Source organism: Dermochelys coriacea, chromosome 4, assembly GCF_009764565.3.
Source record: "Dermochelys coriacea isolate rDerCor1 chromosome 4, rDerCor1.pri.v4, whole genome shotgun sequence".
NCBI classification, from domain to species: Eukaryota; Metazoa; Chordata; order Testudines; family Dermochelyidae; genus Dermochelys; species Dermochelys coriacea.
In genome coordinates this window covers 76,366,023-76,383,337 of record NC_050071.1, presented here as the reverse complement: position 1 = coordinate 76,383,337, position 17,315 = coordinate 76,366,023, and the positions used below count along the sequence as shown (strand labels likewise).

General features: G+C 37.8%; 1 protein-coding gene across 1 annotated transcript in view; it reads right to left on the bottom strand.

Annotated features, from left to right (window-relative positions):
• WDR17 (WD repeat domain 17) overlaps positions 1-16,267 on the bottom strand; it is a 100,523-nt gene extending 84,256 nt beyond the window's left edge. The window contains 1 exon segment of the mRNA XM_038399878.2: positions 16,125-16,267. Coding sequence (XP_038255806.1) covers positions 16,125-16,190 — 66 coding nt within the window. The 5' untranslated portion in view covers positions 16,191-16,267.
• Positions 16,268-17,315: the final 1,048 nt, after the last annotated feature.

Sequence of the window (17,315 nt, the reverse complement as noted above, 5' to 3'; positions counted from 1 at the left end):
TTAAGACTGTCCTAATATCACTTTAACATGCAACCAAGTACAATAGGGAAAGTGTAAAATCAGACTGGAAAGCTTGGAGAAAAGATTCCTAAAGAAGTGGTTCACTCTGTGGCTTGCAAAATCCACTCACGTAGGGCAAGGAGGACTCTTTCCTCAAGTGTGGGCCATCAGCTTCTGCAGTACCTAAGCTTTCATTAAAAAAAAACAAGTTAAAGTCTCTAGCTCTTACACAAAGATAACCTCTCAAATACAAACTAAGTGTCAGCTGATGCAACGACAACTGCTTAAGTCTGCAGAAAGTGCCAAAGCCAACATCATTATTATGGGAAGGGGAGGCCTGGTAGCTACAGCAGCGTGGGGTTGGGAGCAAAGAGGACTGGCTGCCGCTGCTAGGAGTAGAGTGCCCTGGGGTGGTGCAACCCTTTGGGCAAGGGGCCTGTTAGATTAAGTTAGATGGAATAAATGAGCCAAAGGAGTTAAATAACCTAGTCACTGTTGAACATTAAACAGTATTAAACAAGGTACAGAGTTTGATATAAAGAGATCTCAGCCTGCTTTGTACCATGGCAAACACACCATTAAAAATCCTTGTAACCTTGTATTTAAGATCCAGAAAAGATGGAAAAACAGTTAAAGCATTTAAAATGTAAAGTATTAAGTAAAGCTTTCATTTTAACAACATTTCTTATTCGCTTTCCCTTTAGCTGGATTATACCCTGGCAAACTGAAATTCAGTCAGCAGGAAAATATAAATTTAAAGGCCTAAAAACAGTGAGACTTCCAAGGCTTAAAGTTCCATTCCAGAGCTCATGCAGGGAGAGGAAGGGGTTCTCACACTGGGCTGAAGATTACCCTCATCAACCACAAGAAAACAGCAATTATGCATTAGAGACAGCCCCACTCTTTCCTTCAATGTGCTTGCATGGTGTATTGTACATAGTACTTTGTATTTTTAAACGATACAAAGAAAAAGTGTGGGTAGCTGAATGTATCTTTAACAGACACAAAGCCTTTAGGTTGCTGGCATGCATGAAGACCAGATTAATGGTGACCAAGAGTCATTGCCATCTGATGGCTGTGAAATGAGTTTGTATTTCCAGTCTAGTTCACAATTTATGTGTGTCCATATCACAAAATATATATCACATTAACTACTGTGCTTCTATTTGCAACATGAATTTGGCTGTACTTTCTCCTTCTTTCTGAATACGTTTATTAAAAAGGCAAAAAGTAACTTTAAGAAAAGATAGAAATATACATTTTAGAGAGACTTAGCAACAGGTGACTCAGTAACAAGATGAGCCAGGTCATTTGAAAATATTATATTTTTTGACTTTGCTAAATCAGTGGTTTTCTTAAAATGAAATTATACTCTTAACAGCACATTTAAAAGGAAAACATTTGATTTTAAGATTTATTACTATTTTGTTGAGACAATCGCACATGCTTAAACAGCACCATTCCTGTATTAAATCATTACACAGTTGTTTTTACTATTTTTGTTTTGCATTTACATTTAAATCTATGTTTTCAGAATATTTTAGTATTTAGTCTGAGCTATAATGTATAAAGTACTTCAAAACTTTACTCTCTAGTATCTCTTCTAAACTTGCTGATTTTTTTTGGTTGTTTTTTGTTATTTATAAAGAGTTTTGATGACACTGTTTGCAAAATACTTCAGTTTTATTTCATTATAAAGAAAGTATTTGGTCTGAAATCCATTACAGCTAATAAGAAATTAAATCATATTTTACAAGGATTGTTATGTCTCTTATCAACACCACACATCAAGCCAGTATCCTGCAGATTTCCTCAGACATTGCAGGTTTCAGTCAAACATGCTCATAGAATGAGACAGAAAGCAGCATTCATCAGATCATCAGCGTGAACAAAATGGCAGCAAATTAGAAAAATATAAATATATATCCGAACTGTTACATCTTTAGCAATGTTGATTTTTCAGTCATCCTCTGTTAAACTCATCATTTGTATTCAAAATATAAACTATTATTTTATATTTATATATAGCATGTAAATTATGCAGAAAAAATTTGCTTTCTCAAAAATTCTGTAAAATGTACACAGCACTAAGGAAGCTATTATTAAAGAATGTTTATAGTTTCCTAGGAGATAGAGAAAAGCCCAAGCCTTTTCTCTTTTCAATTGACATGAGCGGAAACATAAGTCCTTCCTAGTAACTAAATATAGAAACTAGCATTAAACTGAAAGTCTGTTTACCTTAGAGATACTATTATTAAGTAACATAAACCCATATGACAAAATGGATTAATTGGATTGGATGAATGGCTACAGCTATATAATTATTTATAGATACAAGCCTATGTTATCCCTACCTTAGAATAGGTATCATTTTTTGTGAACCACTTAAGAATTTCCATGTCCATTCCAAAACCTTGTGCTCTCAAAATATACCATCTCTTGATCTGGATGTAGAAAGAAAATCACTTTACTCAACAGATGAAGGAACTAAACCCTGATGTTCAAAGGATAATGCAGGCTTACTGGCTTCAAAGGATGCAGAAGAAAAAGCCTGAGCATTGTGTCGCACCACACACACAAAACGGCAGTGTCAGTAGCCTGGTAACTGCAGCTCTTTAAGAGGTACCATTTTAATTTTAATCCAACTCTTTTTGCTCTATTTCATGTACTCTGTGTATTTCATTTATTTGCTGTATTTCAAGATTGTAGTACACCGTTATTTGCAAAACAGTAGCCTTTTAAGTCCAGTGAAGAGGCATGAATGGCACAGTACAGCATTCTTTATTTATCAGGGTGTATATGTGTGTGCACATGTCTATCTATCTATCTATCTATCTAGAGAGAGACGCACACACGCACAAATACATAAAGGATGCTGTACTGTGCCAATCACGCCTCTTTACTGGACTTGAAAAGGCTACTGTTTTGCAAAGATAGATAGATAGATAGATAGATAGATAGAGAGCGCACAATTAATACAGTTGCACATCCTCAATCTACCAGTGATTTTAACCTATGAGGAATATATATCTTGTTCATACTAATATATACATTATTGTGTGAGTGCATGAATGTGAATATACTATATCTTTATGATACATTTATACAAAGGGATACTGATTATCCAAAGCCCCATTTTCTGAATCTTCATATAGAATATATCTCCCCTTCTATTGACTCCCTTGTCACTGACTCCCAATTACACAAATTATTCCCAGCTGTTGGAAAACTTAAAAATAAAAATACTAAACGAGAATTATTGTGTTGACCATATAGGAAATGTTTGCTTTTAATAATTTACATTTGACATACATATAGATACTCAAAAATAAACTTCTGAATCCAAACAGTTGCCTCTTGGTGCTACAAATATTAATTTTTGACAGCATGTCAATGACAACCTAACAGTTAAAAGATCTAGTTCATACTTCTGATCAAGATATAGGATGATATCTGCTTAAAGACAGGGGGTCCTGATACCCACCTCTGTGAAAAAAGTAATGGGAGAGGAAAACAAGCATTGTGAACCACGCAGTTTCAGGTGCATCATCTCTTGCAAGGGAGGAGTCTGTTGACACATAGAAGAGGTACAGGGGTCTGTCTCTTTAGCAACATGGATGTCCTAACATTACTGGGAAATCCAGGGGTATCTGACAGGATGACTGATTTAAATCATAATTAAAATCAACAAGCAGGAAATGTTAATTAAAATAATTTATTTTAATCTTGTTTTGCATTTTTTCAGTTATTTTCTTAAAGAAAGGTTGATTCTCATTGGTTGGTAACCATTAAAACATGTTGATTTGTAACTACCATATAGACTTTACATTTAATTTTATGCCTTTTTCTTTTTGTCTAATCAGGAGGCTACATTATAACTATACAAGTTTATTTAAGCAACGCTATAGATTAACTTACATTTATTCAGATTCTGAAATTTTACACTTTTCTTATGTTAAAATATGATGACTCATGCATTTCTTATTTACCAAATGATAATTAATTTGTTATTTTTGATTCTGACAATCTCTTTTTTGATGGATGTTTGTGTTCAGTTAAAAATGCTCAAAAACAACAATTTAAAGTTTTTTTTATTAGTTAAATAAAACTACATTCAACATGCTGGATACGTAGGAAAAATGATTATCAAAAAGTTTATCAAAACATGATTTGCATTTAAACCTAATTGATTTATTAAACAAAGAAATAGAGCTAAGTCAATAAGTGACTTTTTGCTGAATCAAAACATTTCAAAACAAAAAACATCAAAATAATTTGTTTCAAAATGGCTGAGAGGAACTGTTCTCCCTCCCCCCCCAAAAAAAAAACTTTTTCCCCCTCAGCTGAAACTGTGAGTGGAATTCGACCAAAATTTGTGAAATTTGGTGCCCTGAAAATGCATTTTCTAGCAAATTTACTATTTGCTAAAAAAATTCACCCATCTCTATGAAGGAAGTATTGTCTGTAGTTAGAGAATTGAACTGATTGTTTCTGGTCACACTATCCTTCAGAATTTTAAAACTAGTAGATGTCATCCTCACACACCTAGTTTTTACTCTCAGATTGGGAGAGGAAAACAATGTTTCCTGCATTTTCAATTCCTAATCAGTTTCTTAACTTTGAATGAACTAGTCACTGAACTCGCTGAATAAACTGAAATGAAGAAAATATTCTTTCTTAACCTGCAGAAGGGACTGCTGCTATCAAAAGCTGGTTGAACACTTCAACTCCAGTTCCAGATGCTTAGCTTGTGACCTCCACCACTTCAGTGTTTTGACTTACAATGAAACTTGGCAGCAAACATGTATTGCTTAATATTATTTTTATCTATTTTAAATTATTTTAATAGATTATAGTTAGTTTAAACCTTAACATAAGTTGTCATAATTTCAAATTAAATTTTAAAATAGGTTTATTATTAAATTGAATCTAAATTTAATAAGTGATTTTTAAAAATCATTTTATTATTTGTATTAGCACAGTGCCTAGGAGCCCCACTGTGCTAGTACATCTGTACAAACACCAAACAAAAGGTTTTATCCATCCTGGTGTCTGGGTAACCCTCCAGTCAGCCTTTCCACACACTTCCACTCTCCCCCAGCCACAGTGGGAGTAAGCCTCACATAGGAATAATGGTGCAATTGGTACACTACCCCTCTTCCAAAGGAACTGGAGGATGCAAAGAAAAATTAAGACCCAACTGATCTTCAGATGTTAAATGTACTGGTTTTAGAAGGGTTAATGCAAGGTACCAGGGCTCAACACTGAAATATTCAAGACATATGTATAATCTGAAAGCCAATAAATGAATTTAATCTCTTAAATCAGCGTTTCCCAAATTTGGGATGCCACTTGTTCAGGGAGAGGTTTGTTTACCTGCCATGTCCGCAGGTTCGGCCGATCATGGCTCCCAGTGGCCGCAGTTCGCTGTGCCCGGCCAATGGGAGCTGCGGGAAGTGGCGCGGGCAGAGGGACATACCGTGGACGCAGCAGGTAAACAAACCGGCCCGACACGCCAGGGGCTTTCCCTGAACAAGCGGCGTCTCAAGTTTGGGAAACACTGTCTTAAATCATAGCATCATAGGACTGGAAGTGACCTCAAGGCATCATCTAGTCTAGACCCCTGCACTCAAGGCAGGACTAAGTATTACCTAGACCATTCCTGACAGGTGTTTGTATAAACTGTGGTTAAAAATCTCCAGTGATGGAAACTCCATAACCTTTTTACACAATTTATTCCAGTGTTTAATCACCCTGACAGCTAGGACATTTTCCCTAATATCCCACCTAAATCACCCTTGCTGCAATTTAAGGTCATTGCTTCTTGTCCTCAGAGGTTAAGGAGAACAACATATCTCCCTCCTCCTTGTAACAACCTTGTATGTACTTGACTACTGTTATCATGTCACCCCTCAGTTTTCTCTTCTTCAGACTAAACAAACCCAATTTTTTTCCAATCTTTCTTCTTGGGTCCTGTTTTTTATACCTTTAATCATTTTTGTTGCTCTTCTCTGGGCTTGCTCCAATTTGTCCATATTCTTCCTGAAATGTGGTGCCCAGAACTGGACACAATACACCAGTTGAGGACTAATCAGCACAGAGCAGAGCGGAAGAATTACTTCTCATGTCTTGCTTACAACACTCCCTCTAATACATCCCCAAATGATGTTTGCTTTTTTTGCACCAGTGTTACACTGTTCATTCATATTTAGCTTGTGATCCACTATGACCCCCCAGATCCCTTTCCGCAGTACTCCTTCCTAAGCAGTCATTTCCCATTTTGTATGTGTGCAACTGATTGTTCCTTCCCAAGTGGAATACTTTGCATTTGTCCATATTGAATTTCATCCTATTTACTTCAGACCATTTCTCCTATTTGTCCAGATCATTCTGAATTTCTTCTAGAGTTGAACAGAACAATTAATTGTCTAAGGAAGTCAATATTTTTAATTCTAAAGGGATGGTCCATTTAAGTTGAAGTTTGCATACTTTTCTAAATTCTATACTAAAGTTTGCATTGACAACCTAAAAACTGCAAATGTAAAATATTGACTGATACAGCAGAATCTTTGTGAGCTGCATTTCACTATTCCATACACTTCATAATTCTCACAGACCTTGGGAGACAGGCCAGTCCTCGCTTACAGACAGCCCCCCAACTTGAAGCAAATACTCACCAGCAACTACTTACCACACAACAAAAACACCAACTGAGGGACCAAACCCTGCTACAAACCCTGGTGCCAACATTGTCCACACATCTATTCAAGGGACACCATCACAGGACCTAACCACATCAGCCACATCATTCAGGGCTCATTCACCTGCACATCTACCAATGTGATATATGCCATCATGTGCCAGCAATGCCCCTCTGCCATGTACACTGGCCAAACCGGACAGTCTCTAAACAAAAGAATAAATGGACACAAATCTGACATCAGGAATCATAACATTCAAAAACAAGTAGGAGAACACTTCAATCTCTCTGGTCACTCAATAACAGACCTCAGAGTGGCAATTCCTCAACACCAAAATTCAAAACTAGACTCCAACGTGAAGCTGCAGAACTGGAATTAATTTGCAAACTAGATACCATCAGATTAGGCCTAAATAAAGACTGGGAGTGGTTGGGTCATTACAAAACCTAAACTTAATTTCCTCAATACTAATTTCTCCCTATTGTTACTCACATGTTCTTGTCAACTGTCTGTAATGGGCCACTCTCATACCACTTCAAAAGTTATTTTTCCTCCCTTGGTATCCTGCTGTTAATTGATTTATTAGACTTGTTAGACTGACCTAACACTTGGTAAAACAACCCACATCCTTTCATGTATTTATACCTGCTCCTGTATCTTTTACCTCATACATCTGATGAAGTGGGTTCTAGCCCACAAAAGCTTATGCCAAAATTAATTTGTTAGTCTCTAAGGTGCCAGAAGGACTCCGCGGTTTTTTTTCATATTAAAATATATCCAGTCTACTGAATTTTCAGCACAGAGCTTAAGAGTAAAGTGCTGTTGTGAGATCTCATTAAGTCTTCACATTTACAGTAGTACATTTTGTAAAATAATGTATACTATGAAGTATTATAAATTAAAACTAAAATACATTTGTCAAAAAAATGAACAATGTACACTTTATTATGTCATCTTTGCTTTCATCCCCCACCAACTGTGCTTGTTCACTCACTACATTCACAAAATTCATTAAATTTGCTATGGGCTTCTGAATACTAAAGGGAACTTGTGAGATTCTAAATGTAATTGCAAAGCATGGAGATTATTTAAAATACTTACGGAGATGCAGTTGAGTCGAGCTTTTAGTTATAAGACTGATTGTAAATACTTCCTCCTGACATTTAACATGGCACATTTCATATCATATTAGAGTTTGTTTTAATTTTTGACCCCAAACTTCCCTGAAAAGAGAGTTTTGAAGCTATGATGTTTCAAAAATTTCCATATCATTCAGTTTGAAATACAGGCAAAGCATTAAGGAACCATTTTTTAAAGTAGGGTAAAGGAAGAAAATAAGTCAAATAAGAGGATGTATCTAATGTGTTCAACGGAAAATAAAACAGTTGCTTCATAATGTAAACCTCACAGAAAATAAAACACAACACTTACATAGCACTCACTTTCAAGTGATTATGCCTGGCTCTACTGAGAAGGAGGAAGACAGCACAAAGAGCTCTCTCTCTCTCTTTCTCTCACATACACACACACACACACACACACACACACACACTTTCCTCTTGTTCACATGTGCAGGGGTTAAGTACATATGCAGTCCTTGTGCTCTGTGTATAAGTACCACTCCACACTCGCCAACCCCACAGTATTGGGTACAGCACACCAACAAACTGAAATGAACTGATGAGAGAGGGAGTACACAATGAACGCTATCACAGGGTGAAAGAGATGTTGCTCCAGCATGCATGCCTCTGGATGTATTCTCTAGCTGATCCCTCTGGGATCTGGCCAATAGGATCAAAGGAAGGCAACTTAATGTGACTTCACCAGCATTCCCACCAAATCCTGTATGCAAATTGACAGAACCGATATTAGATGGGGTTCTGAGACTGCTCATAGATCTAACATTAATATGAATCAATGTCCTTTGCCCACCACCATCTCTGCCAGCTGTTAAAGGAGCTGGAAACAGGAGGAGTTCTCTCTTAACCAACCAAGGAGCATGGGGAGTTGTGAGGAAGCACTACTTAAAAAAAAATCAGACAGAAGAGAAGGGTGGTGTTTTTAGCAAAGTAGAACGAGCTATGCTCCCCAGCTGCTCTACCTTACTTTAATCCTTTCTATATCATAAATTAATGTGGAAGCCAACCATGAAAGGTCAGAATATTGGCAGAGAACAGTTATGTGATGCTGATTAGTTAACTCCTCCTTGGTAACCTCAGCTCAGAAAGGAAGGTTAGAAACATAGCAATAGATGGCAAAAATCAGCTACAGCAAATGATGGCTTCTTAAGATTCTTTTGTGTTCCCGAGTAGGTGGTAGGCTTTCCCTTTAAAGTAGACATTAATGATAACTATCTCATTAGGCACACACCAATCAAAAGGGACAAAAGTTCTGCTTTGCATATGGCGGAAAACAAATCTCATGAATTTCCAGTTCTGGATATGGACCATCAAATTTCTAGCCCTTGTGTTAGTGAAAATGGCCTTCTGAATATGAATTGATCCAATGCAGTCTGAATGAAACTGAAAACGCTCTGCCTTGAACAACAGCTCAAAGCCTTGCAAAGCTTTTCTGGACCACTAATGTGCTTTTAAATTTATTATGACAGTCACAATAAAGGGTAATTACATTAATTTGGTACTCGTGCTGCTCTAAAATAAGTGTTAAATGACCCATAGTTCTCAATAGGATTTCAGTTATGTAACCTAATGATGACAGTTAAAATGTTAAATATAGTTAAACTACTTTATTGCTGACCATTTCTGTAGAACTATCCAGCTAATGTACTTATCCAGTGTGGATCAGTATCACTGAACACAGATAGGAAAAACTTCTTAGGTCTGCTGTGTACAATCCATGGCCCCCAAACTGCTCATAACTTTCTCATACCTTGAAGAAGCAGGGAACCATTGAGAATGAGCAAAGGAAAGAGTAGAGAGTTCTTGTTTGTGTTAGATAGGAATTTCAGACTAATTCTGCTAATCAACAGTCTTCTGAAGCTTTTGCTTGCACCTACAAGCTTTTACGCAGACAGCTTCAGTGGAATGACATTTCCTAATTTCCAACTTGCCAACAAAAGCTCAAAAATCAAAGTGTGAGTGTTTGCCATCCCTATACCAATTGGAGCAAGAAGCTTCAAAATTCAAAGCTTTTCAAAGGAACAAAAAGTGTTCAAATATGTTTGCAGACCCATTTTAAGCAGAACCAAATAATAAAATAATACACACACACACACACACACACACAGAGGCTAAATTCAACTAGAATTGATTGAGTTACGGTGTTCCAATGCAACTTTAATAATGGGAATTTACTAAATTTCTATAAATGTCTATTGAATGATAAGTAACTATCTAAGTAAAAGGGAGGGATAATATTTGTATAATCTTTGTTGAAAGCATTTTTTTATGAAACTGAACAATAAAAGTATCACATTTACCCTGCAGAATAAGACTTGCCTTTCAGAATGCATGTGACTGCCTCAAAGATAAAAACAGACTTGAAGAGATAGGTGTGCCCATTTTCCCACTGATATTTTGCAGACTTCTACATATATTTGTCAACTGCTGCATACAATTATAGCATGCTAGACATAAATATGAAATTGTGTGCATTTACAAGATTAAAATATGAAAACCTATGTCTGATCCTCAAGCTCCTGGCAAGCTGACACTGCATTATTGGAAAGGTTGTGTACCTCTGGCTACACTTGATTTGGCAGTACTTCACCAATGGGGATGAGAGCCTGATTGTATGTCCTGTCCAATAACACTGGCTTCTGTGGTACTATCGATTTCAGATGGAGAGCCAAGTAGCTCAGAAGTTCCACTTTGGAAAAAAGTGCAAACCCCCTTGTGACTTCCTGGGAATCATCAACACAGGAAAAATGAAAGAGAGAGGTAAAAATAAACCACAAGAACACTATGCCACCTTATAAATCAGACAGTCCAGCTTAGAACTTCTTCCACTCCCCTGCCCCTAACATGAACTCTTTTACAAAATCACTTAGATATTTTTAATGTTAGTCAAAATTACCTCCTCAAGAGATAGGAATGCCAGATGGTTGCCCATGCAACTTTAATTTGGTACCTTAGCACATATGTTTACAATGTGGTCTTTGAGTAGATGATCACTTACTATTTTTTTCCACCAGACTTACCTGCCAAAATTTTGAGTCCCTGCTGCGAAGCAGAAAGAGTTAGAGCTTCTCAATGAAATGGTGATAAGAATTTTATAACATGGGCAGACCATGTATTTTTTTCTTATCCTCCTCCTCAGAAATGTATGAAACATTAAAAAAAGATACCTGCATGGAAAATTTCAGCCCAAACAGTTAAAGTTTGGCAAAGTTATGAGCTACTGAAAAAAGGTCTTATAACAAAAGTATTGAATGACCTTAACTATAGGCAAACAGGGCTGGCCTTACCATGAGGTGAACTGAGGCAGTCGCCTCAGGTGCCAGACTGGGGGTGAAGAGGCACGCCACTAGGACCCAGAGTGTAGAAAATTGTGTCTGCTGCTGGTGCGTATGTATTCTCTCTGTTCTAGATGCACAGAGATGGTGAAGTGCTGTGCTGGAGGAAGGAGGGCACAAAAGACATAATAGGCAGGCAGGAGAAAAAGTGAGAGGGAATAACAGAAAGCAGCAGGAGCTGCAGGGAGAGAGAGGAGGAGGAGCCTCTTATGTACCTCTCTAGCACCCCTAGGAGCCTGGACTGATTAACACCAGCTTCTCAGGGAGCTTCCTGTTTCCTGCTGCTTCCCTGAACCCACTTGAGGAGAACAGGCAGTCAGCTGAAGTAGTAGGAGCCACTTAGGCCCTTAAAATGCTGATATCTTCCCACACTCAGGCCCTGCTACCAGCCTACTTATTTGTCCCCTTCAACTGAGTGTTGAGAGCCACTATAGCTGGCAGAGAACAGCAGTCATGAGTGAAAGAAGAAAATGCAAAGGAAGCTTTTCTATCTAAGCAGGAAGAAGCTCTCCTGAGATACATAGACACAAATGTTCATGGTAAGCCTTCTGGCCCCAGTGAAGATGTGAGTGGTGAGGAGATGCCTGATCTTCCAGCTAGTCAGAGTGCAGGTGACCTGGCAGCTACTGCAGCATCCATATCTCCATCTCAAATGGATGTAACCATACACATTCCTGAAGAAAAGTGTAGATCAGAGAAGAGTGTGGTGGAGGTGCAAGAAACAGCTGCTGCTGAGTTTACTTCCTTAAGTCTAGATGATCCAGGACTGTGGACCCACTTGAGCAGTAGCCTGAGTGACTTCCTTGTACTGCATGGGCCATACCAAGTGAAAAACTTCATGTTCCCCAAAGACAATGCAAATAGAAGTTTCCATCCAACATATTACTGGCGTGAAATCTCCAATGGTGACAAAGTGGAGAGGCCATGACTTACGTGAGAATGCTGCATACTGTTTTTGTTGCAAATTCTTCCAGTCTAATATTCCAGCCACATCGGGTTCTACAGGAACAAAGGACTGGAAAAATCTGGCTAGAAATCTGGCATGCCATGAGAAAGCAGCAAATCACCAGAGAGCATTCCATAGGTGGAAAGAGCTTGAGATGAGACTAAGGTTAAAGGCCACCATAGATGATCAGCATCAAGAGAAGATTGCATCAGAGTCTCTTTACTGGCAAAATGTTCTAAAAAGGCTCATTACCATTGTGAGAATGCTTGCTACCCAAAACCTAGCACTGCATGGTACTTCAGATCAGCTGTATGTGCCAAACAATGGAAACTTCCTTGAAATTGTGGAGCTGATGGCTGAGTTTGATGATGTACTCCAGGAGCATCTAAGAAGAGTCACCACCCAAGAAATGTACAAACACCACTACCTTGGAAAAACAATTCAAAATGAGATCATACAGTTACTGGCAACAAAAGTCAAACACAAGATTGTAGCAGATCTGAAGTCAGCAAGATATTACTCTGTTATTCTGGACTGCACACCTGACATCAGCCATATGGAACAAATGACTTTAATGGTGAATTTTGTAACAACAACAGAACCTAGTGACAATGTCCCTGCAATGGTGACTGTCAGAGAGCACTTTCTAGAATGTATTGACATTGATGATACTATAGGAGCTGGTATGACAAATGTGTTTCTTAAAAAGCTGGAATATACAGGAATTGTGATAGCTGACATGAGGGGTCAGGGCTACGATAATGGTGCCAAGATGAGGGGAAAGAACAGAGGAGTGCAGACACAGATCAGAGAGTTAAACCCTCAAGCTTTTTTTGTCCCATGCAGTTCTCACTCATTGAACTTGGTAGTCAGCGATGCAATATCAGCTTCTAGTGAGGCTGCTGAACTTTTTAATGTAATTCAAAGCATCTATGTATTTTTCTCTCCATCAACTCATCGATGGCAAATTTTGAAACAACAACATCTGGGAACATCCTCTCTGACACTGAAACCACTGAGTGCCACACTATGGGAAAGTTGAGAGGAGGCGATAAAGCCTATCAAACACCAAATTGGGAAGATAGATGGTGCCATAGTTGCCATTATGGAGGATAATGCTATGACAGGAACTGTTCATGAGAGAACAGTGGCAGACGGAAATGGAATTACCAGAAACATACATAACTTCAAATTTCTGTGTGGCTTAGTGTTGTGGCATGACATACTGTTTGAAATAATGTTGTAAACAAGAGACTCCAAGACAACCTTGATATATCTGGAGCAATGGAACAACTGGACAAAGCGAAGTCATACCTACAGTCTTACTGGTCAGATGAGGGAGTTCAAAACGTTCTGAAGAGTGCACAGAAGTTGGCAGAGGAACTTTACACTGAAGCTATTTTCCCACCCATTCAAGAATACAAGTCACCGAAGAAGAAGACATTTTGATTACGAGGCATGGGATAATCCCATAAGAGACCACAAACAACAATTCAAAGTTGAATTCTTTAACCAGGTGCTAGATTGTGCAATACAGTCAGTTGAAGCACGTTTCATGCAGCTCAAGGAACACAGCAGTATATTTGGGATGTTGTATGATATTCCAAAACTCCTCACTATACCTGAAGAAGACCTACACCAGCAATGCAGAGCACTAGAGACAGTGTTGACACATGATGAGATGCGCGATATTGATGCGAGTGATATAGGTGATGAACTGAAAGCCCTTTCAACATCCATTTCAGCAGGATCAACTCCAAAGACTGTTCTGAAATATATGTACACAAATAAGATGACCACCCTCTTTCCAAATGCTTTTGTTGCTTTGCGCATACTTCTAGCACTTCCTATAACAGTTGCCAGTGGAGAACGCAGCTTCTCCAAGCTGAAGTTAATAAATCTATTCTCCACAATCACACAGGAGAGGCTGGTTGGCCTTGCAACCATCTCAATAGAGCATGAGCTGGCCCAGACTGTGGATCTTCAGGAAGCAGTTCAAATCTTTGCAATCAAGAAGGCATGGAAAGAACCACTTTGATTATTCAAACAGATAAAAATGCCAATGTTTACTAGGCAGACAAGAAAAGTTACATTTGCTGTTCAGGCGTTTGAAAGTTAAGTGTTACTTAAAAAAGTTGAACAAGGCATTTTAAGTTGTTAGTTCTCCTTTATTGGGGTAGGTAGCAGAGCAGTACCATGAGAGGAGTAGAACAGGAAGAAGGCAGAATTGAGACCTTTCAAAGTTTTGGCCCAAGCGAGGGGGCATGGGAGCGTCATTTGAACTCCCCGCCTCATGTGCCAAAATCATAGAATCATAGAATCATAGAATATCAGGGTTGGAAGGGACCCCAGAAGGTCATCTAGTCCAACCCCCTGCTCAAAGCAGGACCAAGTCCCAGTTAAATCATCCCAGCCAGGGCTTTGTCGTGGGCCGGCCCTGTAGGCAACTCTAACAGTGCTATCTATAATTATTATATCTTCTCAGCCCTAAAGCACAATATTTTATTCTTTTTCTTCTTCAAGTTCTTTCTTCTAGAACTACAATAAAATGAAAAGCCAAATGTTAATACCAGTGCTTCTGAGCAGTCATTATATACGTTAATATTCCTAACAGCACACAGCCAGACATGTTGAATCATACAAATAGTTATGTCAACTTGAGTCAACATGTAGCACAGGTTTCAAACTAACACCTTTTTAGAGCTGGCTGGTCACATGATACTAGGATTAATAGTTTTCAGATGTTAAATGCAATTAAAGAGATAGCTAAATATATTAAATACTTTCTATTACCATGCTAACAATTGCTATAGCCAGCACAGACACAGTAGATGATAAGAAAGAAAGGTAGGTAGTCCACAAGATTATCAAGGTGTGTCCCATACTATGAAAATATTTGAGAACCCTGATGTAGGGAATCTGTTTTCATCTCCAAGGAGACGGTTACCAGCCATACCATAGCATAGCCTCCTTCCTGCTGTCTGTTTGCCGTTAGAGCATTACTGGTCTGAGATATGGCTACCACTAATCTCACAACTGCTTACCTCACAAGTGGCTGCTAGAGAATGAGGCTGTATCCAAAGCAACTATGTGATGAAAAAGATACAATGGATGAGAATGAGAAAACATTAAAATCTTCTAGCTCTATATTGCAGCAGCGAGCACATAATTCACACTTAACAAATCACACATATAGTTGACTAATAAGGATCTACTGAAAAACAGAGAAGCCGCAACTCCTGCTGCAACATGATGTAATGACTGAGAAATGTACCATTAAAAGAATAATACAAAAAAGACACCAAGTAATTACATTAAAAGAGGCCATAACATACTGAAAGATATGTGCCTTTCATTATTTTCCTATCTTAAACCTATGAAAAACAGAAATAGATCAAGCTTGCCCGAAGCATATGGTTATCAAAACACATTTAAACATTTTTTCTAGGACATCTTGCAAAGGTTGCCATAGCAACCACTCTTCTTATTTTGAAATAATGTCACTCGCTCTATAAAATCCTATACAAATGTCCAGAGTACAACATGGAGATGACCCTAAGTAAAGTTCTATGCTTTATTTCTTAAATATTGTCTTATTCAGATTTTCCCCCACTCTTCTGTTCACTGCTGTAGTTAGTTCATTAGAACCGTAAGTATTACATTCATTCCTTCTAATAGACTAAAATGGAATATTTAATTTACTCTTTCAACATTTACTATATATTAAAGTATGCAACCAAAAAATAAAAATGCAGCTATCTGCCAACTGAAGTTCCAAGACTGAAAAATTGTATTCATATTACTTTATACTGAAATCTTCAAAATATGACATTATATACTTATGCCAGGGTTAAGACCATATAAATAAATATTAATGATCCATTCTCAGTACTGCAATACAAATAATGCTAATGGTATATGTAACACAGAGAAACAGCAGTGCAATGAAGAAAAATGTAAGGCAGTAAAATAGAAAATGGTAATTTTAACAAAGAATTCTTACTCTTTGGTGTCCTTCATACCAATCATCTTCATCAAACCAGTGAGAAATACAAGTCATCCAAGCCATAATACATAATAGGTTTGAAATTTAAAACAATCATAAGACTATATCTCAGCGTCTGAACACATGTATGGACAATGTGGGTTCTGTGCTAAAATTTATCCAAACTAAACCAAGCTACACAGAGATCAGTTCTGAGCTTAGTGAAATGATTCCCTTACAATAATAAACTGTAAGTTCATGAATATGTGAAAGACTTTTAATGAGAATACAAATACGATCCATTTAAGAAATTCTAAATGAGAAAACTGAAAACAACAAATAATAAAAACAAAATCATTACTATATCATATATTTCAGTATTTTAAGATTAAAGCTGATTAATGTTTCAAGCTGGGTTATAAAACACTGCTGAGCTGTGAAAAACCACCGAGCTAGACTGTTAAGTGGTTCTTATTTATTTTCCAAAACATATTTTCTGTTTTCAGTTTTAGACTATAAAATTGGTCTGTAAGAGGTAGTTTCCAGAACACAAAACCGAAGTGTTAAAATGTTAAGTAACTTTAGCTTTATGGGGCTAGATAAATTAGGCAATATCAATTTCAATATCTGTGCTTTGGTAGTGTTGAGAGTGGTTTACAATGGTACAAATAATACTACATAGAAATGGTCGCAACTCCTACATATAGGTTGTCTAACAACTTCTAGCATAAAAAGAAATCTGTTTTTGAAGAGCTCTAGAGCATCCATTGTTTGCAACAGAGATCTCTAGGGCTCTGCCACAGCCATCCATGCTGATGAGCTCAAACTACAGTCATCACCATAACTTTACAAGTAAGTGCAGTGTTTGTTTTCTCCCTCTCACTCTCCTCCCCCTTGGAATCAATCAGTTCCACCTATGTGCTACTCACTCCCCCACTTATCCACTGGGCCATGAGGTGCAACGCTCAGTTCCATATTCTCCCCACTACATCACAGGAGTATGAAGTTCTGTTAACAAAGAGGGAGAAGGAGGAAGAAAGAAATGCCCCCTTCTATCTACACCACAATCCACTACTTCAACACCACCCTTTGTCAGCTGCACTTATTTAGGGACTATCATGCAAATTTTTCCGGGGACTATAGCAAAGCACAGAACAATATTGTCAGACCCTAAAAATCTGGAAAACTGGAATATCAGCATCTTCAAAG